General features: G+C 51.3%; 1 protein-coding gene across 16 annotated transcripts in view; it reads left to right on the top strand.

Moving 5' to 3' along the window:
• EP400 (E1A binding protein p400) overlaps window positions 1–19,580 on the top strand; it is a 111,782-nt gene extending 92,202 nt beyond the window's left edge. For 12 of the 16 annotated variants that reach the window (XM_036874526.1, XM_036874520.1, XM_036874523.1 and 9 more), the window contains 9 exons: window positions 45–154; window positions 5,787–5,994; window positions 6,104–6,267; window positions 7,891–8,109; window positions 10,049–10,244; window positions 10,605–10,729; window positions 12,298–12,444; window positions 18,090–18,167; window positions 18,948–19,580. In XM_036874526.1, the coding sequence (XP_036730421.1) occupies window positions 45–154; window positions 5,787–5,994; window positions 6,104–6,267; window positions 7,891–8,109; window positions 10,049–10,244; window positions 10,605–10,729; window positions 12,298–12,444; window positions 18,090–18,167; window positions 18,948–19,220 (1,520 nt within the window). In that variant the 3' untranslated portion in view covers window positions 19,221–19,580. Of the gene's footprint in view, window positions 1–44; window positions 155–5,786; window positions 5,995–6,103; window positions 6,268–7,890; window positions 8,110–10,048; window positions 10,245–10,517; window positions 10,730–12,297; window positions 12,445–18,089; window positions 18,168–18,947 lie in introns of those variants that run through there. The other 4 variants (XM_036874515.1, XM_036874525.1, XM_036874521.1 and 1 more) reach the window with 4 other exon arrangements.
• The last annotated feature ends 1,620 nt before the right edge of the window (window positions 19,581–21,200 follow it).

Here is a 21,200-nt window from a genome sequence, read left to right as displayed (position 1 = left end):
GTGCGTTCTTTCCTGTCCTCCTACCTCCTGGCCTCTCCCCGCAGGCGCGGTGAGCGGAAACGTGATCGTGAACACCATCGCCGGCGTCCCCGCCGCCACCTTCCAGTCCATTAACAAGCGCCTCGCCTCACCCGTGGCACCTGGAGCCTTGACTGTGAGTTGCCCCTGCTCCTGGGCGCTTTTGGTGGCATGCATGACCCAGGACGCTGCAGTAGCCGTTGGCTTCTTAAAAAAAATTCCGTTCCATTGATACAGAAAGTCCTGATCTAGTTTGCATTTCATAAAATACCGAGGACATTGAGGGGTGCAGAGGATGGTTTCCACGTGTGCTTTCTGGGAGAGAGAGTGTTGAAGTCCCCCACCGTGGTTCCAGGAGGAGGGAGGGGGTGCGAGGGCACGTCTCCAACTCCACGGACAGGGTGCCCACGTGCCGTAGCGGCAGGTTTGCCCGTGTGTGTGGACGTGGCGCCATCGCACAACGGGACACAAGGCAGGGCAGTGTGTCTATGGGTGTCTAGGCCCACGCGCGGGAAGCAGGAAGGGGCCAGACCTGGGCAGAGGGAAAGACGCAGAGCCACGCAGAGCCACGAGACCTCTGAGCGCGTGACCAGAAGGAGGCAGGGCACTTACCAGAGGACACGCCTGCCCGTCTGTGGTGTTTCACCATAGAAAACAACGATAAACAACTGAAATTAAGGAGTTTACATTTACATCCTGAGTTCCAGTTTAGTCACAGATCTAAAGACAGCGTGTGCCCTGAGTGAGAAGCTGCTTCAAAGTCAGCAGTGCTTTGGCAAATAGAGTGACGTCCCTGTTGGGTTCTGAGAAATGTCTTTCCTATGAAGGTGTTGTTGGTAGTGAACTAGATAGTGTGGTGTTGGGAGAAGGATGGACACATAGATCCATGGAGTAGGATAGAGAGTCCAGAAATGAACCCATGTGTACACAGTTGATTAATTTTTACTAAGAGTGCCGGGGGAGGGACTTCCCTGGTGGCACAGTGGTTAAGAATCCGCCTGCCAATGCAGGGGACACGGGTTCGAGCCCTGGTCCGGGAAGATCCCACATGCCACGGAGCAGCTAAGCCCATGTGCCACAGCTACTGAGCCTGCGCCCCTAGAGCCCCTGCTCCGCAGCAAGAGAAGCCACCACAATGAGAAGCCCCGCACGGCAACAAAGAGTAGCCCCCACTCGCCACAACTAGAGAAAGCCCGCACACAGCAGTGAAGACCCAATGCAGCCAAAAATAAATAAAATTTAAAAAGAAAAACAAAAGAGTGCCGAGGGATTTAAATGGAGAAAGGGCAGTCTTTTCAACAAATGGTGCTGGAGGAATTGGGGAGCCATTCAAAGCCGAATGAACTTTGAACTGTTACTAATACTGTATATGAAAAGTCACTCAAAGTGGATCATGGGCCCATATGTAAAACCCAAAACTATAAAATTTCTAGAAAAAAACACAGAACGTCTTTGCTTGGTTTTAGGCAAAGATATCCTAGGATACCAAAAGCCTACAAATTATGAAAAAAATTAATAAATGAGGCTTCATCAAATCAAGAACTTCTGTTGTTTGGAAGATATTGTTAATAAAATGAAAAGCAAGGCATGGAAAATATTTGAAGAACATATCTGATAAAAAGACTGGTACTTAGATTATACAAAGATTTTTCAATCAATAATAAGAAAACAAACAACTTTTAAAAGTGGACAAAAAAATTTTTTTTTACCGGACAAAAGATTTGAGCAGTTACTTCACCATGGAAGATACATACGGAGATATATATATTTATATATACAGCGTATGGATAGCAAATAAATACGAAAAGATGTTCAACATTGTTAGTCATTAGGGAAATGTAAATTAAAACTACAGTGATCTACTACTACTACACATCTCTGAGAACGGCTGTAAAAAAAGAAAAACCTGGCAGTATCAAATGCTGGTGAGGATGCAGAGCAGCTGGAACTCTCATTGCTGATGGGAAAGCAAAACCTGAGCAGTCACTCTGGAAAACAGTTTATTTCTTACAAAATTAAACGTACACCTACTCTCCAACCTATCAGTTCCACTCCTAGGTTTTCTCCCAAGAGAAATGAAAACACATCTGCACAAAAAACCTGAGCATGAATGTACTTAGTGGCTGTGTTCATAATTACGATATAAGGGAACAGCCCAAATGTCCTTGAGCAGGTGAGCAGAAGGGAAGATGGTGCACCCGTCCCATCTGGCCCTGCCCGGCGGTGCAGGAGACTGCTGGCACGTGCGGCTGCACGGCGGATCTCAGTGGCGTTGTGCTGGCTGACAGGAGTTTTGAAAGCCTTCATACGTGTGTGATTCCATTTAAACCACGTGGAAAAGGCAAGGCTTTAGGGACAGAAAACAGAATATGTTCTGTATCTGGTGGCTACTCGGCCTTATACATTTATAAAGATTCATAGAACTGTATTCCTGAAACAGGTGAATTTTACTGTATGTGAGTGACACCTCAATAAATTGGGTTTAAAAAATTAGAATACTCTAAGCAGTAGAGTAAATATGAAAACAGTTTTTCTAGGATGTGACCGGATTATTTCATTTATTTTTCTTTCTACTTTGTAATAAACCACTTTAGACTCAGCCGCTTCACTGAATACAGAAGCTATTAGTTAGGCTTGTGGCATTAGGATCATTTCCTATGACCAGTGTCACTCCTTCTGTGAGGTTGGCAAGCCCACATCATTGCACTTGGTATTTTATTTTGAAAAGACCTATTTCTGTGGTCATATTTTTAAAAGATAAAGCCACTTATCCACAATGTATTTTTTGAACAGCTCTTACAGACAAGATACTCTCCCTGGTGATGTGGGGCTAGAAGTAGGACTCGAACACACGGCTTGCTTTCATGGGGTTCTTACAGTCAGTCCTGTGGCCGCACCTAAAAGAGGTAAAGGGAGGTAAAGATAACAGGGAGGTTTTCTGGAGAAGGGAGCATTGGGCTTCCACAGAATAGGAAGATGTCATCCAGAAAAACGGCTCTTTGGAAGGCAGGGCAAGTCGTACAAGCAAAGGTTTAGTGGTGGGAAAGTGAATGGTGTATACTGGGCACAGCAAGCGGTTCTGTTTGGACGGAGCACAAGATGCATTAGCAGAGAAGCGATAGTTCCCACAACCTCTCAGAGGCTCTTGAGCGGCTGCGTGTGATTGGTCTTGTGTGACAGTGAGCCTAGGCTGTCATGGGGTTTGGATTTCAGGCTGAAGAATGTGGGTTTCATTCACCAGGCGATGGGGAGCCCTTGAAAATCTTTGAGCAGAGGTGTGTTTTAGGGAAATTCATGTGATGTTTTATGTGTAGAGTAGATGATTGCAGAAAAGGTTAGAGAGAAAGCTGTTTCAGTAGTGCAGGAAAGGACTTCTGTTTCTGGTGATAAGGTGAGTTAAGTTATTTATACCACTCTCCTAATGAAAAGAACTGAAATTATTGGATAAAATTTTTAAATATCCTCTTCAAAGTTTCAAGGAGCTGACAAAAGAGTAAATAATTATTAGGCCAAAATCTAAGGGAAGAGGCAACCCAGAGAGATACACAGGGTGCCCTTGTGTCCGCCTTGGAGTACACTTCACCTTCTCAGGCAGGGGGACCCCCCCCGTTCAAGCCCAAGGCTCGACTCACCCAGGTGGAGAGTCTAAAAGGAGGCATTGATGCCTTGAGGCAGGCCCCCAAATGGCTAAGCCCTTAGGGCAGGGTGAAATAGAAGTAAAATCCATCATGCTGAGCAGAGGGTGGGGCGGGGGCTCTTCCTGTGGAGCTCTAGCCCCAAGTCAGCTGTCAGTTTGCATCTCACGTTGATGGCTCCCCAAAAGGGCTCCCAAAGCCCCTCAGATTGTGACGTAGACCTGGATGAGCAGTGTTCCTGGGTAAGTGGCCAGAATAAAATGCAGATTTTCTGGAGGAATGTGCCTTCATCCTGGACTTCTTAGAATGTCCACAATGATTTTCAAGTATAATGAGCCGCATATAATAGAAGATAACCAAACACACACGGAAAGAAGGCACCACAAGTGAGAACCAACAGAAACAACAGCCACTGGGCAGATCCTCAAAGACTTGAGATGGTGGGGTTATCAGGCGTAGATTAGAAAACAATGATACTTTCTATTTTAAAGAAATAAAAGAAGCTTGCGAATGTCTGTAAAAACCAGGAAACTGTACTTAAAAGAATACAGAGAACTTTAAGAAATGAAAAGTATGGTTACCAGTATTGAAAAATAAATATCTTATAATTGGGCTTAATATCACTTTCCACACGGCTGAAGAGAGAGTTAGTGAACTGGAAGATAAATGAGAAGAAGTTTTCTCCCGAATGCAGCACTGGGAGACAGCAGGTGGGAGAGCGGAAGAGAATTGAAAGCCACAGAAGATGGAGTGAGAGGATGTAATCAGAGTTCCAGACAGAGAGAAAGTTGAGCAGAGACAATACGTGAAGATGTAAGAGTTTCCCAGAACTGATTGATGACCCTGATCCATATACACCAAAGCTCAACTAATCCCGGTCAGGGGTGATGAAAGGGACTCCACACGCACATGATGCCAACGACAAGGAGGTCTGCAAAGCAGCCTGAGAAAGTCAGGTCGCCTTCAGAGGTACAGCTGCTTGCTTCTCGGTGGTAGTAATGAAGCCAGGAACCAGCTCCTGGAATGGAATGACATCTTCATTGTAGTCAGAGAATATAACTGCCAGCCCTGAAAATACCTTGAAGAACAAACATTTCCAAACAAAACCTAAGAGAATTCCCTATAGATCTCGACTAAATGAACTAATTGAGGTGAAAACGGACTTTACAAACAACAGTAACTTACTGTAGGGTCAACAAAGGCAGACATAACACACACGATACAATGACATGAGCAGGGCTCAGGATGTTGAAACATTCCAGAATCCCTTTATTGTTCAGGAAAAGTGTGAAATTATGGATTAGACTTTTGCAAGTTCTTGATACAATTTTTAGACAAGCCACCAAAAGAATAAGAATAGAGTATAACTTCCAAACTTTGGGAGGGGAAAGTGGGATGAGAAGAAAGTAATCTGCAGGAAGGCAAGAAAGGTGATTAAGAGAAATACGGAACGGGTGAGTTGAATAGGAAGCACAGAATAAGATGCTGGATTTGGATTCAAATACGTAGGTAATGAAATGTAAGATTAGGGACAAACTAGACAGGAAAACATAATGACCGGCCGCACCTGGGGGCCAGCAGGGGCCCGCGTCATGTTTCAGGGTGCTTTCAGAGGCGGACTCGGTGGAGCTGGGCCCAGTCTGCGGAGGGGCTGCGGCAGCCGTGGCCCCGGGGGACGAGGACACGGCGAGGCTGCTCTGCGCTGCAGGCGAGGCCAGGTCGCGACGCCGCGTGGTCCAGGGCTGCAGCCTGCGCACCTGGCTGGGGGTGGCCGCGGGGGGTTAGGGGCCTGTACGTTTCCGGGGAATAAACACGGGCATCTAGATGGTTCCTGGGACCACAAGGTCTTTTGAGTGAGGACAGCGGGACGGGGACAGGCAGTGTTCTGGACTGGGGGTGGCAGCGTCGCGATCTTCCCTTCTGCGGGCGACCCATCCACGCTAGCCCTAGGCACAGGCTTGGAGTTCACAAGGGGAACAGTCCCTCAGCACCCTGTCAGAAGGCCAGCATCTGGAATGTGCCTCGTCTTCCAGGATTTAGAGTTCGGTGCCCTTTTCTCCGCACCCGATGACGGGAAAGAGTCTTGCGTGTCGCGCAGCAGCCTGACAGTTTTCTTCTCTTCGCCTTTTCCAGACCTCGGGAGGCTCTGCTCCTGCCCAGGTGGTCCACGCCCAGCCTCGAGCAGTTGGGTCCCCGGCCACGGCCACGTCCGACATGGTGTCCCTGGCACCGACTCAGGGCGTTCGAGCGGTCACCTCGGTGACGGCCTCGGCTGTGGTCACTACCAGCCTGACCCCGGTGCAGACCCCGACGCGGTCTTTGGTGACTCAAGTGTCCCAAGGTAAAGGCAGAGTTGGTTTCCTGTGTGACCTGCCCTGCTCTTCAGGCTCCTTAGGGCTCAGGCTTGCACGCGTGTGCGGGGCTGCAGTCTCACCAGGCGACCTCTTCAGCCACAGGGGTCCAGCTGCCGGGGAAAACCATCACGCCCGCGCACTTCCAGCTCCTGCGGCAGCAGCAGCAGCAGCAGCAGGCGGCCTCTCAGGTGCAGGTCCCGCAGATCCAGGGCCAGGCCCAGGCGCCGGCGCAGATCAAGGCAGTGGGCAAGTTGACACCGGTGAGCGTCCCCTAGAAAACCGAATGCACACCCTGTTTGATGATGCCTTGATGTGCCATGTGATTCAGAGTGTGTTTTGCACAATCTGCCATCGTCTTTATGTGGGAAGTGTGTTTGTGTTGTCTTTAGAAATCACTTTGCACACAGGGCCGCTTCCACGATCACGCGACCAGCTTGTTCACAGCTCTCTGAGGCCTTAATCCCTGTTTCCGGATGGATCTTCCCACTCGCTTGCTTGTGCTCTGTGCTCAGGCTCCAGGGACCCTTTTCCCAACCTGAGAAAGTGTCAGTGAAAAGTGTTCCTCGGCAGTTTTAAGAGACGAGGTGGTGAAGACTCGGTTTCTTGAGGAATAGTTCATTTGCAGTATTGTTTCTCTCATTTGAGTGCTGATGTTCCTGAATTTTGCCAATCTGTGTACGACCTGTACTGTTACCTAAGTAAACACATTCATTTTAAAAGGAAATACTATATTCCTGCCACAAATGGAAAAGCATTCATACTCACCATAGAAAGTAACCAGAAAAACGTGTAATAAAAGCAAGATGGTACTTCAGAATTCCAGCTAGCTGTCAGGCCTGCCACAGTAAGTACCTGGCCTCGGGCCTGCCCCTTGCGGGTGACAGAGGGGACGAGGGCGCTGGAGGGCGGTGAGGACGTGCGAGCACCAGCTGAGACTTCTTCGTCCCGGAGGCACCCGAACGCGCGCCAGGGAAACGAGGCGTTCCGTCCTCCATCACACCAGCCACAGCTCAAGGGCGCAAGGCCACACATGGCTGTGACTGCCACATTGGACAGCCCAGCTCCAGAACGTGTCCGTCGCCGCCGAAGCTGGCAGACAGCAGACAGCGCTGAGTTAGGGTTGCCCCGCCCGGCAGAGGCGAGCTCTCAGAGCTGGTCTCCGCTGCTCCCGCCCCACGGCCTTGCCTTCCCACCTCCCCGCTCCTCCCGCTCTAAGGCAGCGGGGCCTTCAGCTGCCCCTGCTCCCCTCTTCCAGCTGCTCAGAGCCCCACGTACCGGCTCACTTGCCTGGTTCTGTTACTCCCTTCCCTTCCCTCTCCTAAACCAGTGGCAAAGTCCTTTTCTTTTTCAGCACCTTGAACGAGATCGGACGGTCGTGAATAACTCAATATAAATTTCCTTAAAACATTTTTATTCCCTAAAATATTTCCTGAGCTATCTCTGTCTTGATATTTTGACTTCTTTTAAAGACATGGGTTTATTTACCAATTAAACTTTCATTTGGAGACAGTTGGAGTACAAAATTTAGAGCTAATGCTTATCTTACAGCACATTTTAAAATTTCAAGAGGGACGACGATTTTAAGACTTAAAGAATTTTTGGTGGTGCTGCAGATTTGAATCGCCTTGCTTGTAAGCGATAAGAACCCAGAAATTTTGCTATGAATTTGCTAATCTGTGAGAATCACTGTTGCTAGTTTTCATCAGTGGTAAGGGAACATTTCAAAAATGTTGGCAAGGCCTGGAGGATGGTTTGCACACTGCACGTCAGCAACTGTTTTCTTCGACATTGAACGGGTAGTAGAACAGTAACTTAAAACCAAGATATATACGAAATGGAATACGGTTGACGTTGATGAAAAGATTACTTTATCTGGGTTTTAGGAACACCTGATCAAAATGCAGAAGCAGAAACTGCAGCTGCCCCAGCAGGCGCCCCCAGCACAGGCCCCGCCGGGGCCCCCGCAGCCAACGGCACAAGTGCAGGTGCAGCCCCCGCAGCCCACGCAGCAGCAGAGCCCCCAGCTCACCACGGTCACGGCCCCGAGGCCCGGCGCCCTGCTCACGGGCACCACCGTGGCCAACCTCCAGGTGGCCCGGCTCGTAAGTTCCGGTCGATACGCTTGTTTTTCCAGAGCAGCGTCTCCTTCCGTTTTAACTGAACCGTTGTTGCTCGCTCAGGCCCTTGCAGGTATTATGGCGGAGTGACAAGTAAAGGCACGGTCGTTCCCCCAGGAACTTAAGTTCTCCTCGGAGAGGGCGAAACAGCACGTGGGAGACATTTACACAGTCACGCTTTCCAGAATGTCGGTGTCGCAGAGCTTATGGTGGCCTGAGAGGCTGGGGGGTTGGGGAGCGAGCCCGACCACGGAGAGAGAGAGCAGGCTTTACGTGGGGGGGGGGGGCGACGGGAGGGCGAGATGTGGCCCCTGGAAGGTGTCCCGGTGCTGCTGGGGCAGAGGCCAGGCACGAGGCCCGTGTGGTCAGAGCAGAGGGGAGGTGGAGGGGCGAGCGAGGCCCCAGAGCCAGGCTCAGGGGTCACGGTGCTCTGCGGGCCCGGAGAGGCATCGAAGGTTTCTGAAGGAGGGGATGATGGTGTGGTGAAAGGGGTGTCTGGGAACGCCAACTACATTCGGCACGTGTCGAGGCGGTGTCCTGGAGCCCAGATGCTGTCACATCAGGCAGGCCAGTACCCAGCGCGGGCGGCTCCCTTTCTGGCACTGGCGACAGCTAGCATTAGGGATCCTGCTCTGGGTCAGGTGCTGCCGTAGGCTCTCCGCCTGTCACCTGATTGGTGCTGAGGCAGGAGTGGGTGCTTTGATGCTAGCTCCATTTTGCAGGTGCAGAAACCAAGGCACACACCTTCAGTAACTTACCCAGATCTTACAGCTTGTCACCCACAACACAGCTGTGATCTGGAGCTCTGGGGGCCCAGGCTCCGCTTCCCGTGTGCTTCACTCCACTTTTAAGTCTGTAAGAGAGGGGCTAGAAGTGGATAAAAACTGTGAAAGCAAGCTTGGTGTTACCTGTGTTCACAAGAAAATGCCAATTCAAATGAGCAGAGTAGTAATCACGCACGATGGCCTTGGGGCAGCCCACGCCTCGGGCGGGGCTTGCCAGCGGGAACCGGCTCCCTCTGGAGAGGCTTAGAGTCAGTTGAGCTAAGAAATGTGCCCGTTATTTTACCCAGTGATTCTATTTCTGCTATAGCCTAAAGAAATAATAGAACAAGTACAAAGTAATAAACGTACAAACTTGTATCAGGGGAGACTTGACTGTCCGTTACTGAGGAGTTGACTAAATAGACTGTACAGCATGCACACAGTGGAATAGTACACAGCTTTGGAAAAGGATTGTTGCAAAAGGAGGAGAGTCAGATTACAAAATGTCTAGAATTCATCCCATTTTACACACTGTCCTGGCAAGCCGCACAGATAAGGACAAGGTCTGGTGGGCTGGGTATCATTTCCACGTTCACATGTGGGCACCTTAGGGTTATGGCTGATTTTTACTTCCTCGTATTTTCTTAGGTAGTCTGAGTTTCTGTATGTATAAAAACGGATCTACTTCCATTTTCCTTTTAAAAAATATAACTTAAGGAAAAAAGTGCTTGGTAGCCGAGTGATAAGTCGCAGGAGGTGGAGACCGAGGGTGGCCCTTGGTGGGAGGCTGAGGCCATAATTTCGGGCTGATCTTCCGTGGCCGCTGAGGGATAGGAGACGAGCGTAGGAAGTGTGGCGGGAGCGGGATGCTGTCAGGCTCTGAGATGCAGGAGGCAGAGACGCTCGCTGTGGGACAGGAGCACATCTGAGCAGCAGTGCGCCCAGGCGTCCGGGGGCTGCCGAGCCCCGCTCCCTGTGTCCGCTGGTGACGGTCAGGGCACGTAGGCGACCCACAGTGAGCTGTTTTCCATTAGCTGACCGCCACGCGGCACCTTTGTGAATGTGTCAGTTTCTCACCACCTGACCGCTGGTGGGGAAATGTCTGCAGATGTGTGGAATGCTGAATGTCTCTGGACTCTCCCATTGTTTTCACTGTCTAGACCCGGGTCCCCACTTCACAGCTGCAGGCTCAAGGGCAGATGCAGGCCCCGGCGCCCCAGCCAGCCCAGGTGGCACTGGCGAAGCCCCCGGTGGTGTCGGTGCCCGCAGCCGTGGTCTCCTCGCCGGGCGTCACGACACTGCCCGTGAACGTCGCCGGGATCAGTGTGGCCATCGGGCAGCCGCAGAAAGCCGCAGGTGCCTGTCTCATGCCACCCCTCGCCCCCCGCCGCTCTGCATGCAGCCTTGAGTGGGGCTGACAAGCCTTGTCTAGTTAGTAGCTGTGGCCCGCACTCATCTCGGGTGTGTCACGGTTTATTTTAGCAGAAGTGTCCCTCGATTTAACCGTTCACTTTCTTAACTTCCCCAGCCTTTGTCCAAATGTCGTTGTAAACCTAGAAACATTTTAAGTAGATGTAAGGGAGGCTTTATTTAGCTCAGCGTTATTTCAGCGTGTAGTTTTCTGCACAGAAATCACCGAAGCTGAACTCACCGTGAGCCCTGAGACCTTGTCCCTCCTTGGCGCTTGTGATTAAATGACCTGATCGGTGTTCTCAGGGCAGACTGTCGTGGCCCAGCCTGTGCACGTCCAGCAGCTGCTGAAGCTCAAGCAGCAAGCCGTCCAGCAGCAGAAGGCCATCCAGCCGCAAGCCGCCCCAGGCCCGGCCGCCGTCCAGCAGAAGGTACTGGGTTCCCGGTTGTCCCCTCTTTACGTGAGTCGGGCCCCGCTGCCAAGCGTGGGATGCACGGAGGTGGAGAGGGTCCTGAACCGGCCCTGCTTGGCTGCCTGGCCTCCACGCACCAGAGACCCCGTGGTTGTGGCCTTGGGCTGCACAGAGGACGGCCTTGGGGCTGGCCCTGGAGGGAGGGCACAGTTCATGAGAGGGGGAGCCCCCATGCACTGCGGGCTCATGGGGGCAACTGTGAAGGACGCAGGGTGTTGAACTTCATGACTGGGAGGGGCCGGAAGGACTCGGGGAAGCAGGTGTAGCTCCTGGTGTGCGACCCATCTGGGTGCACAGGAGCCAGCTGAGGACCATCTCCATGTGTGTGTGTGTGTGTGTGTGTGTACGTGTGTGTGTGTGTGTACGTGTGTGTGTGTGTGTGTACGTGTGTGTGTGTGTGTGTGTGTACGTGTGTGTGTGTACGTGTATACACATGCGCTCGCCATCAGAGGATGGACGGAGGGAGGGGCGAGAGGGGACAGGGTACTGTGAGAGGAGTGCCGTCAGCGACCCCCTGACTCGGAAGGCGGGGCGGCAGCTCTGAGCTGATTCAGGCCCCAGAGGCGAGTCCTCCTCGGAGGCGGGGCTTCGGGGCCGCCTTGACGAGCAGGAGCAGAGGCAAGGCGCTCTGTTTCCCGGGGCTTCTGCCTTGTCTGCCCCCTGGTGGCCCGAAGCCTGGCGTACAGGTGATGACGTCTTGGCTCTTGAACGCCGTGTTGTATCTGCGCTGCTTTCTGAACCGGAGCGTGCCGGCGCACCGTCCCCGTGTGCTGAGGGCTTCGCAGGCGGCTGGTGCCCATTCTCAGAGACTGACCGACGTGCAGAGACGTGAAGTGACTTCTGGGGTGGGCCATGCCGGGCTGGGAGGCAGTGTGACAGGACGGAGACCGGGCTGGGTCATCACGGAGGCTTAGCCAGCGTCTGAAAGAGAGAAGGAGAAGGGCTGTAGCCGAAGTGCCAGTTGGTATGTTCACGTAACTTGAAAGAAGACTTCTGAGACGTTAAAACTGTCCAGAGCTGTGGCTTTGTAAACCGAATATATGGGCCACATACGCGCATGGCTTTCTGAATAGTATTTAAATGCTCCTGGCAGGGAAAACTGAAAATCAGACTAGATGTGTAAAGATTGTGCATACAGGTTTGTTTCTGTTTGTGCTAAATAGTTTTGAGTATATGCCAAATTCTTAAAGTTAGATTTGGAAACTGTGTGTGTTTTCTGTATCGTCAAGTTCACTCGCTTAACTTACGTGATGAGCAGACGTGGCACCAGGTGCCTCAGAAGATGGGAGATGAAGCCCAGCCTGGCTGTGAGGGGACCTCCCAGCAGGGGAGGAGGTGACCCAGGACCAGGCACCCCGCGGGGGCAGCAGCAAGACCAGGGCAGCGGGCAGGCAGGGCCAGGAGCCGGGGTGGTCACGCTGCGGGCGTCTGGGGGCAGTCGGGGCCCACGGAGGAGGCCCGGTGGCTCTGAGAAGGGGACACAGAGCCTTGCCTGCTCTAACCCTGGGCGGCCTCTTTTTCCTCAGATCACGGCACAGCAGATTGCTGCTCAGGGCCAACCACAGAAGGTCACCTATGCCACCCAGCCAGCCCTTAAAACCCAGTTTCTCACCACGCCCATCTCCCAGGCCCAGAAACTGGCTGGGACCCAGCAGGTGCAGACCCAGATCCAGGTGAGCAGCGGGGAGCCCGAGGGCTGGGAGCAGACGCGGCGGGCGCTCGGAGGTAGAGCAGGGGACGCCGCCAACCAGCGCCCCATGGAGAGCATCGTGGGGCCCTGCAGCGTGGCCGGGGGGCCGCGCTCAGGTCCTGCTGCGGTGGCTGGCTCTGCTGTGAGGCTCCTCCAGGGCTCGTGGTCGTCCCTCCGCTGCCGCCGGCTGCCCGGCATCGCCCACCTCCTGGGTCCCGCCACACGCGTGACGCCTGGGACGGGGTGCGGGGCTGTGGGCACGCCCACCCGCCGAGCTCCTGTGGTCCCTCAGCCGCGGCCCGTGCCGGCCTGCCGTCTGCCCTCCTCTGGCAGCGGTGCGAATCTGCTGACCGTCGGGGCCCCTCCCTTGGGACGAGCCTGTTGGGGGGCTTCCCGGTGGGGCTGTACGTCCCGGGCATCTGCCTTTGGGTCTGTGTGTCACACTTCTCCCGGCTTGTGCCTTATCTGCTCACTCACTTTACGAACAGAGCTTCTGAATTTGAGTGTATTGGAATTTATCAATCTCTTTGTGTCTGAATAGTGCCTTTTGTGCTTTGCTTAAGAAATCCTTCCCAGAGGTCATGGTGCTGTTTCCTAGATCATCTTCTAAAAACTTGATAATTTTTTTGTTCACATTTATGTCTTTAACCTTCCTGGAATTGGTTTTTGGAGATGATCCAAAAATAGGGGTTCAGTTTAATTTTTCCACGTGAACGCAATGCCCTGTTACTTTCACACTACTCATTCAGGAGTCCCTTCTCTCCCGCGACCCACCGTGTGACCAGGCACACGTGGCGTGCGGTTCCTCGGGGGCTCCTCTTCAGCACCGTGGTCTCGGTCCCTGTGAGCCCACACTGCCCTCTCTTTGTCACTCTGCTGCATGATGATTCTCGGCATCCACCTCCTGCTGTCGGGAACGTCCTGCTTTCCCGGTTCTTTGCACTTCCGTATCGATTTTGAGTCAGCTTATTTAGTATACACACCGTGGTCAAAACTGATGGGGTTTTTGTTAGAACTGCGTTGACTCTGTAGATCAGTTTGGGGGAGAGTGGACATCTCTACAGCCTTGACTTCAGGTTCACCAACATAATACATCATTTGCTGTTTAAATCTTCTTTAATGCCCTTTAAGTAAGTTTTCTGAGTTTTTTTTCCGTAACGATCTTATTGCGTGTATTAGATTTATTCCTAAGTAATGGGCATTTTCTGATACTCTGCTCTAAGTTCCCTCTTTTTGTCTGTGTCTCTAGGACACTGTATGTTGACTTTTGAATCCCGCAGCCTCAATCTGTTCTAGTTGGTTTGCGTTTCCTTTGTGTCGATCACATCACCTGTGAGTCCTGGCGGCCGGCATCTTCCCCTTCGTCCTTCTCTTTCTTATTCCCGCCTCATCATGCCGGGGACGCCCGCCAGGCAGTGTGACAGGTGCAGACAGGAAGCTCGGCCACATCGCTCTCCTGATGGTCGTTCTGCGGGGTTGGGTTTTTAAAATCACCCTTCAGCACAGTAAGAAAATTCTCTTCTTTATCTAGATTGCTACAACCTTTTGTTCCTTTGGTTGTGGTGTTTTGTCTTTTTAAAAGCCCTCTGTCTGCACCCCTCGCCTCGTGGTCCCTCCAGTCTCGAGGCTTTGAGCCCATCCCTGTGCCCACCTCCAGTCTCGAGGCTTTGAGCCCATCTCTGTGCCTACCTCCAGTCTCGAGGCTTTGAGCCCATCCCTGTGCCCACCTCCAGTCTCGAGGCTTTGAGCCCATCCCTGTGCCCACCTCCAGTCTCGAGGCTTTGAGCCCATCTCTGTGCCCACCTCCAGTCTCGAGGCTTTGAGCCCATCCCTGTGCCCACCTCCAGTCTCGAGGCTTTGAGCCCATCCCTGTGCCCACCTCCAGTCTCGAGGCTTTGAGCCCATCCCTGTGCCCACCTCCAGTCTCGAGGCTTTGAGCCCATCCCTGTGCCCACCTCCAGTCTCGAGGCTTTGAGCCCATCCCTGTGCCCACGAGCCCAGATTCGCATCTGCAGCCAGCTCTCATCCCGCCCAGGGTTTTAACCCTGGCTGCCTTTGGACGGCCCCCTGGAGGTGTGTGCCTCTGGTACCTGAGCCCTTCCTCCTCCAGCTCTGGGACAGCAGTTCTGTCTTCCCTGAGCTTCAGCCTTGCCTGGGCCAAACCCTCCGCTGTTCTTCACGCTCCAGACCCGGCCCAGCACGGATCCCGCGGTGAAGTGCGCTGAGACGTGCTTTGTGGCGGCGTGGGGTCCCTTTGTCACCTCCAGGTCGGGTTTATCCGGGGTGTTGTGCCTACTAGTAGGCTGCTTCTGTCAGTTATGAGAGGGGTGAGTTAAAATCTCCCATTCTGGGCCTCCCCTGGCGCTCCAGTGGCTGGGACTCCACGCTTCTGCTGCCGGGGCGCGGCTTCCATCCCTGGTCGGGGAACTGAGAATCCCACATGCCGCCTGGCACAGCCAAAAAATGGAGGAAAAAAACCCCTCCCATTCTGGTTATGGGTTTATCCGTTTTTCCTTATATTCCTTCCTATTTTTGCTTTTTATATTAGGTGCTTTATTATTAGCTGCACATAAATTGAAATTTTAAATTTTATTATTTTGAAGTACTGTTTTGGTCTGGCAGCCTGTTGTGCCTCCTACCGAGAACTCCACCCGTGCGTCACGGGAACAGTCGGCTGGACGCCACCTCACTCTCACCGTGCCGCGTCTTGGTTCTGGTCCTTTACCTGTGATGCGTCCACTCCCTTTATGGTGAGGCCTGGGAGGGGCGGCCTTCAGCCTCCATGTTGTTTGGGTTTTCAACTTGTTCTGTTTTCTCTTTCCAGCCTTACTTGCCTTCTCTTATTCCACTTATGTATTTATTTTCTGTCATTCTGGGTTTTTTTCCTCCTCTGACTCGTTTGAAAATTACATGTTTTCTTTCTGTTCTCTAAGTGGTCATCCTAAAATCTCCATGTGCAGATTTACCTTTTTAAAGTATAGCACAGGGCTTCCCTGGTGGCGCAGAGGTTGAGAATCTGCCTGCCAATGCAGGGGACACGGGTTCGAGCCTTGGTCTGGGAAGATCCCACATGCCGCGGAGCAACTGGGCCCGTGCGCCACAGCTACTGAGCCTGCACGTCTGGAGCCTGTGCTCCGCAACAAGAGAGGCCGTGATAGTGAGAGGCCCGCGCACCGCGATGAAGAGTGGCCCCTGTTTGCCGCAACTGGAGAAAGCCCTCGCACAGAAACGAAGACCCAACACAGCCAAAAAATAAATAAATTAAAAAAAAAAAAAAAAGTATAGCACAAACCACCGTCTCTGCTCTGCTCTCGAGCACTGGTCTGTCAACGCCGTTGCTCCCTGGCCCTCCCAACTCACATGCTGCTGCAATCACGCAGTTTCCTTCTATCCTGTTTCATTTTCACTTTTCATGTAAAATTACTTGTCTTTTGCTTGAAGTACACCCTTTGGAGTTTCCCATAGTGTTTGAAAATGCCTGTATTTCACTCTTGTTCCTGAAGGATGCTTCTGCTTGGTATGGAATTCTAGATGGACATTTATTTTCTCAGCACATTAACAGTACTCCCTGGCTCCTGGTCTTTTGTTGTTGATGAGAAGTCAGATGTCTGTCCAGCGGGTCGCTGCTTCGATGGTAACCTGTCTTTTTTCCCTCTGTTTCCTTTTGAGATCTTTTCTTTGTCTTTGGCATTTTATAAATGCTGTGATGCTCTAGCTTGGAATTTGTTGATCGTCTGGAATCTGGGCATTGATCTCTCTTGTCAGTTTAGGAAATGAGCAGCCGCTGTTTCTTTAGATGCCACCTCTGCCCCATTTCCTGCCCTCCGTGTCTCTTCAGTCTCTGTGCTTTCCTTTCATTGTCTCTCTGTGCTGCATTCTGAGTAATGTCCTCTAACCTGTCTCCCATTTCACTGAGTTTTCCTTTCATTAGATCTAATCTGCTGTTAAGCTTGTCCATTGAATTTTAATTTTGGTGATTATAAGTGTTTTATTCTTCAAAGTTCTGTTTGTTTTTGTCTCAAACCTGCTTGGTCTTTGTAGTCTCTTGTTCCCATACGTGCTTTCAGGCTGCACAGGACAGCACACTGTTTTGTGCGTGCCTGATAATTCCTCTATTTGAAGTCCGTGTGCATCTCATTTTACTTGTTTCTGCTGTTCTTGCTTCAGGAACTGTGGGGTTTTTGTCATTATAGGAGTTGTCTTCTTGTGAGCCAGTTTCCCTTGAAGCTCTGTTTGTGGGAAGGCTTTGAGGTCTGGGTTGAAGGTGGGTTCTTCCTTGTACTGGGCTCCCATGGGTGCCATCAGGACCACCTCAGCTGTGGCTTGAGGGTTTGGTCTGCCAGCCTGTGTCTCCCCCTCCCCTGCCTAGCACCGAGGCCTAAGGCAGGCGGCTTCCTCACAGACCCTTTGAGTGCCAGGATCGCAGCTGCAGGGGGCATCGGGCGGCCCTCTTGTTAGCTCCTCCTTTGAGTGGGTTTGGACTTGGTCTCTTTGCTGCACCTGGGAGGCCATGAAAACCCAGTGCAAGGCTTCCCCTGCAGCATGTGGTCTCGGGCACGAGCTACCATAGCACCTTCTCACGGCTCGGGGGTCCCCCATTCGCTTAAGTTTTGGCACTGGGAGCTCTGGACTTTCTGCAAGTTTATCGATGCATTTTAAGACGTCACCTTGGTGTTATGCGTGGCGTCTCAGCATTTTCGTGGCTGCCGATCTGAGCTGTGGCCCGTGCGCTGCGGTAGCTGACCGAACGTCTCTCCCGTCAGGAAATTTCGCACAGGCTCACTCAGGGGTTCCTTTGATGTCAGTGAATGCGGTTCACAGTGATTCATTTTAATTTCCATGAGAACTCATATTTACTTGGGAGCTTGTCATTTGCAAGTACATCATATAATTTCACATTTCCTCCAGGACTATCTTGGGCAAGACTTATTTTCATCCCTGTTCCGCCAGTTAGAGACCTGAGGGGGCTTTCCACGGCCCCCAGCAGCTACCCACGCGGGAGCCCCTTCTGCTTCTGTGATCTGGTGTCCCCGAAGCCCTGAGTAGATACGAGTGGCCTGAACCGTCTTATTACAGCAGGACAGCAAGATAGGCAGGTTTACAAAAAGTGACCATTGGGTGGAAGGCTTTGTTTTATAAACAGGAAGATCTCAATCATGATGAAGAAGAATGTAGAAAAATGATGAAATAACCACTTTAGAGTTTGGGCGTAGATGTCTCTGGACTAGGGCTGAACCTTGGTGTTGGTCTGGGTCCCCTGACAGTGGGGGCACACGTGGGGTGGTGCCCAGGCACTCCCATCTTCCATGTCACTCTGTCATATGACTTGTAGCGATTTTTATAAAAGAAAAATGTGACTGTCTGAAATACGAGACCGATAATAAGCTTCAAATTACATGTGATTACAGATTAGGAAGGCAGTCGTTACTCAGTGCAAAGGTGAAATAACTGGTTCTCTCGGGGTTCCAGGCGAGCACACTTTTGAGAACTGCTATTTTGTGTCGTCTGACCACCGTCGTCTTTTTTTTTTTTTTTTGCATTAAGAACTGAGAAGGAGAGAGGGCGAGAAGTCTCTTTTGCGCACACGTTCATTTGGCGTCTCCCTTTGGCTTTTTTGTTTTGTCCAAGGTTGCGAAACTCCCTCAAGTCGTCCAGCAGCAGACACCCGTGGCCAGCATCCAGCAGGTTGCCTCTGCTTCCCAACAGGTAGGACCTGGAGACCCGCAGCTGTCGGGGGTTCCCACGAAGAGAGTTCTTGCTTTTCATCCGAGGAAATAGGATTTTAATTCCTAGAGAACCGCTTGTGATTTTCATAATACAGAAAAGAAAATTAACTTTGGGGAAAACACCTGATATCTTGAGACTAGCAGGAAAAAAACCTGAACAAACGTGTTTGGACTCAGTGTCACACGTGCTGAGGGGCTCATTTCTGGGCTCCTTCCTTCAGCCAGTAAACCTTAGGTGCCTCGTGCCTGCTGAAGCCACCACGCCTTCGTTTTAGGGAAACGAAGAAAGAAAACAGAATCCGTTCGTATCGACCTTGGGTCTTAGCGTAGAAATACTACTGGCGACAGCCAGGACTTACCTTCCCAACAGAGCCTAGCTTTCGGTTCTTACCGGTTTTTTTACTGCTAAAAATGTGGCTGTATAAAAGCAGTGCTTTAAAATAATTGTAGTTTGTTCAGAATCACACTGGCATGTAGATTTCAAGAAACCAGATAGTATTAGAAGCCGAACACCAGCAGCACCAGTCCCCGGTCATCATTTCCCCACAGGCATCCACTTGTAGCTAAAAGCAGCAATAATTTCGTTTTCTGTTTTTGTTTGGTTAGAAACCAGAGGTCCTATTTTGATAGGTCGGGTAGTTTTTACATTTCACGGAAGCATTCGCGCCAGTTAAGTTTCTCACCCCCACCCCCAAGGATGTCTAATTTTTCGTGTCGCCTGATCTGCGTTTTCTAGGGGTGTGTTTCTGTTTTGGTTCAGGCTTCCCCGCAGACCGTGACCCTCACCCAGGCCACAGCAGCCGGGCAGCAGGTCCAGATGATCCCCGCAGTGACAGCGACAGCACAGGTGGTCCAGCAGAAGCTCATGCAGCAGCAAGTTGTGACCACGGCGGCGGCCCAGCTGCAGACCCCCGGGGTTCCCAGCCCAGCCCAGGTGCCGGCCAGCTCCGACAGCCCGAACCAGCAGCCCAAGCTCCAGATGAGAGTCCCTGCCGTCAGGCTAAAGACGCCCACCAAGCCTCCGTGCCCCTAGTCGGGAGAGCGGGGCGGCCCCAGGCGGGCCACCCGTGCCTTCCACCGTCCCGCCAAGATGGGGTAGACTTTATCTACTGAACCCCAGGACAGTGTCATGCAGGGTGTTCAGCACCTGGAGCAGCGATCCTCAGCGAACACCCCCCTTTCATGTGTTATGTGACTGATTGAAAACGTGACAGTGGCAATTTTTCCTAGATGTTTTACCTTTTAATTTCTCCTCCAGAGCAGTAGTGCTGGGTCTTGAAAGCCATTTAGAATTTCTCTGTGAGTGTACAGTGTTTTTTGCACATCACAAGTAGCCATTTGGAAGGTGCAGTGAGTCATAAAATAGACCTTATGAGGCTAAAATGTGGTCTGACAGCATCTGTCTCTGCCTGGTTCTTTATTCCTAACTGAAAACGCAGTATGGTCCCTCAAGAGGAGAAAGACTGTCTAATATCAAAGGTAGGTCATCTCAGATCAGGGAAAACCAAGGTGCTTTCTTCCCTCCCTCCTAAAATGTGACTCGTTTGGACTCTTAAAGGAGAGATTTAGTACTGACATGCATTGAAGCGCATTCATGACGCGTTCCCAGCTTGTGTTGAAGGGGAATGATCTGTGACTGAATTTTCATTCCAAAGAGCATCCCGTGCGGCGTCCCTCAGAGTGACCGGTTTCCATGTAAACGGAACCTTTGGGACTGCTCCCCATCCCAGCACATCCACGATATTTCCCCAGGTTTCGGATAAACTTGTAATTGGACTTAGACTACTGAAGCAGCGCCAGCAAACTTTGTGAGGCTCCTGTCTGGGAATGGTTCGGGGCCCAGAGTGCTGTGCAAGTGTTGTCACGTTGCAGATGGCACTGCTGAGTGCTCGGTGAGGTGCGACTCTTGCTAAGGGGGCGGCCTGCCATCACCCCTTTGCTTTCGTGCCCAGCCCAGGCGTGACGTGCAGAGGTGAGAAGCCTCCTTGTACAGGTGGTGTGTGTATGCACCTACAAGTATTACCCACAGAAATGGGTGTGGTAAACTCTTCATGCTAGACTGTCATGTCTCGTACGTGAGTAGATCGCCCACTTGGGGTTCTGCGTAAAGCAGAGAGCCGTCCAGGCAACTTGGGGTGGGGGGCCCGTGGTTGAGGGGCAAAGATGAGGCCCTGTATTTGCTGTTTTTATTTTTTTACTGTGGCAACTGCAAAGGGCTTGATTGGCTGACGATGTCTGCTTACCTGGAAGTGTCCACCAAGCAAAAGGCGCGTGTCTAATGACACCCTCTCTGCTCTGTCTCTGTGCCTCTTTTACAGCTTTGGTCCAGGAAATCAGGTTGTGTTAGGTTTGTGTGTACTTAGGAACAGTTCCGGCATACTGAGAGATTTTTAATTTTAATCAATCTGTTTCCCCCCGCTTTATATCACTTTATATGACACAAAGGAAAGTGTCCTGTCCCGAATTTTTTTGTTTCCCATCAATATATGTGGACAATAATATGGTGATTGATACCTTAGTGAAGTCAACCGGGCAGCTCATTTTTGAGTTCCTGGTGAGAAATTTGGAAAAAAGTAAAGACCAGTTGTTCAAAGTGGACGGGATTTAACGTTCTAGTTAATTGAACATATCAAAACAGAACACTATAATTTGCCTTCTAACTTGTTCATTGTGGGTTCAGCACGTGCTGTAATGAGAGAGTACGGCATGCAGGAGGCTTTCTGGGCTTCGTATCTGGGTACTGAGGAGAGTTCCTACTTTTTTTCTTTTTAAATCCGCAAATGTGCAGAACTAAAAAGGAATTCCCCTTTTCAGCTTATTTTAACTTGTGCAGCCTGTTGGTTTTGTTCTTACCCTTCATGGGGTGTTGACGGTCTCTTTGTAGATGATGGTGAAGTGTTGAGTGTTTAGAATATCCTAGACATAGCTGCCTGAGTAGAAGTCCTCTATTAATCTAGAACACTAGAAGAGAATTCAGAAAAATCTCTCAAAAGCTTTCTAAGAACAGAACTAG

Source organism: Balaenoptera musculus, chromosome 14, assembly GCF_009873245.2.
Source record: "Balaenoptera musculus isolate JJ_BM4_2016_0621 chromosome 14, mBalMus1.pri.v3, whole genome shotgun sequence".
Classification (NCBI taxonomy): domain Eukaryota; kingdom Metazoa; phylum Chordata; class Mammalia; order Artiodactyla; family Balaenopteridae; genus Balaenoptera; species Balaenoptera musculus.
This window is presented reverse-complemented; position numbering and strand designations above follow the sequence as displayed.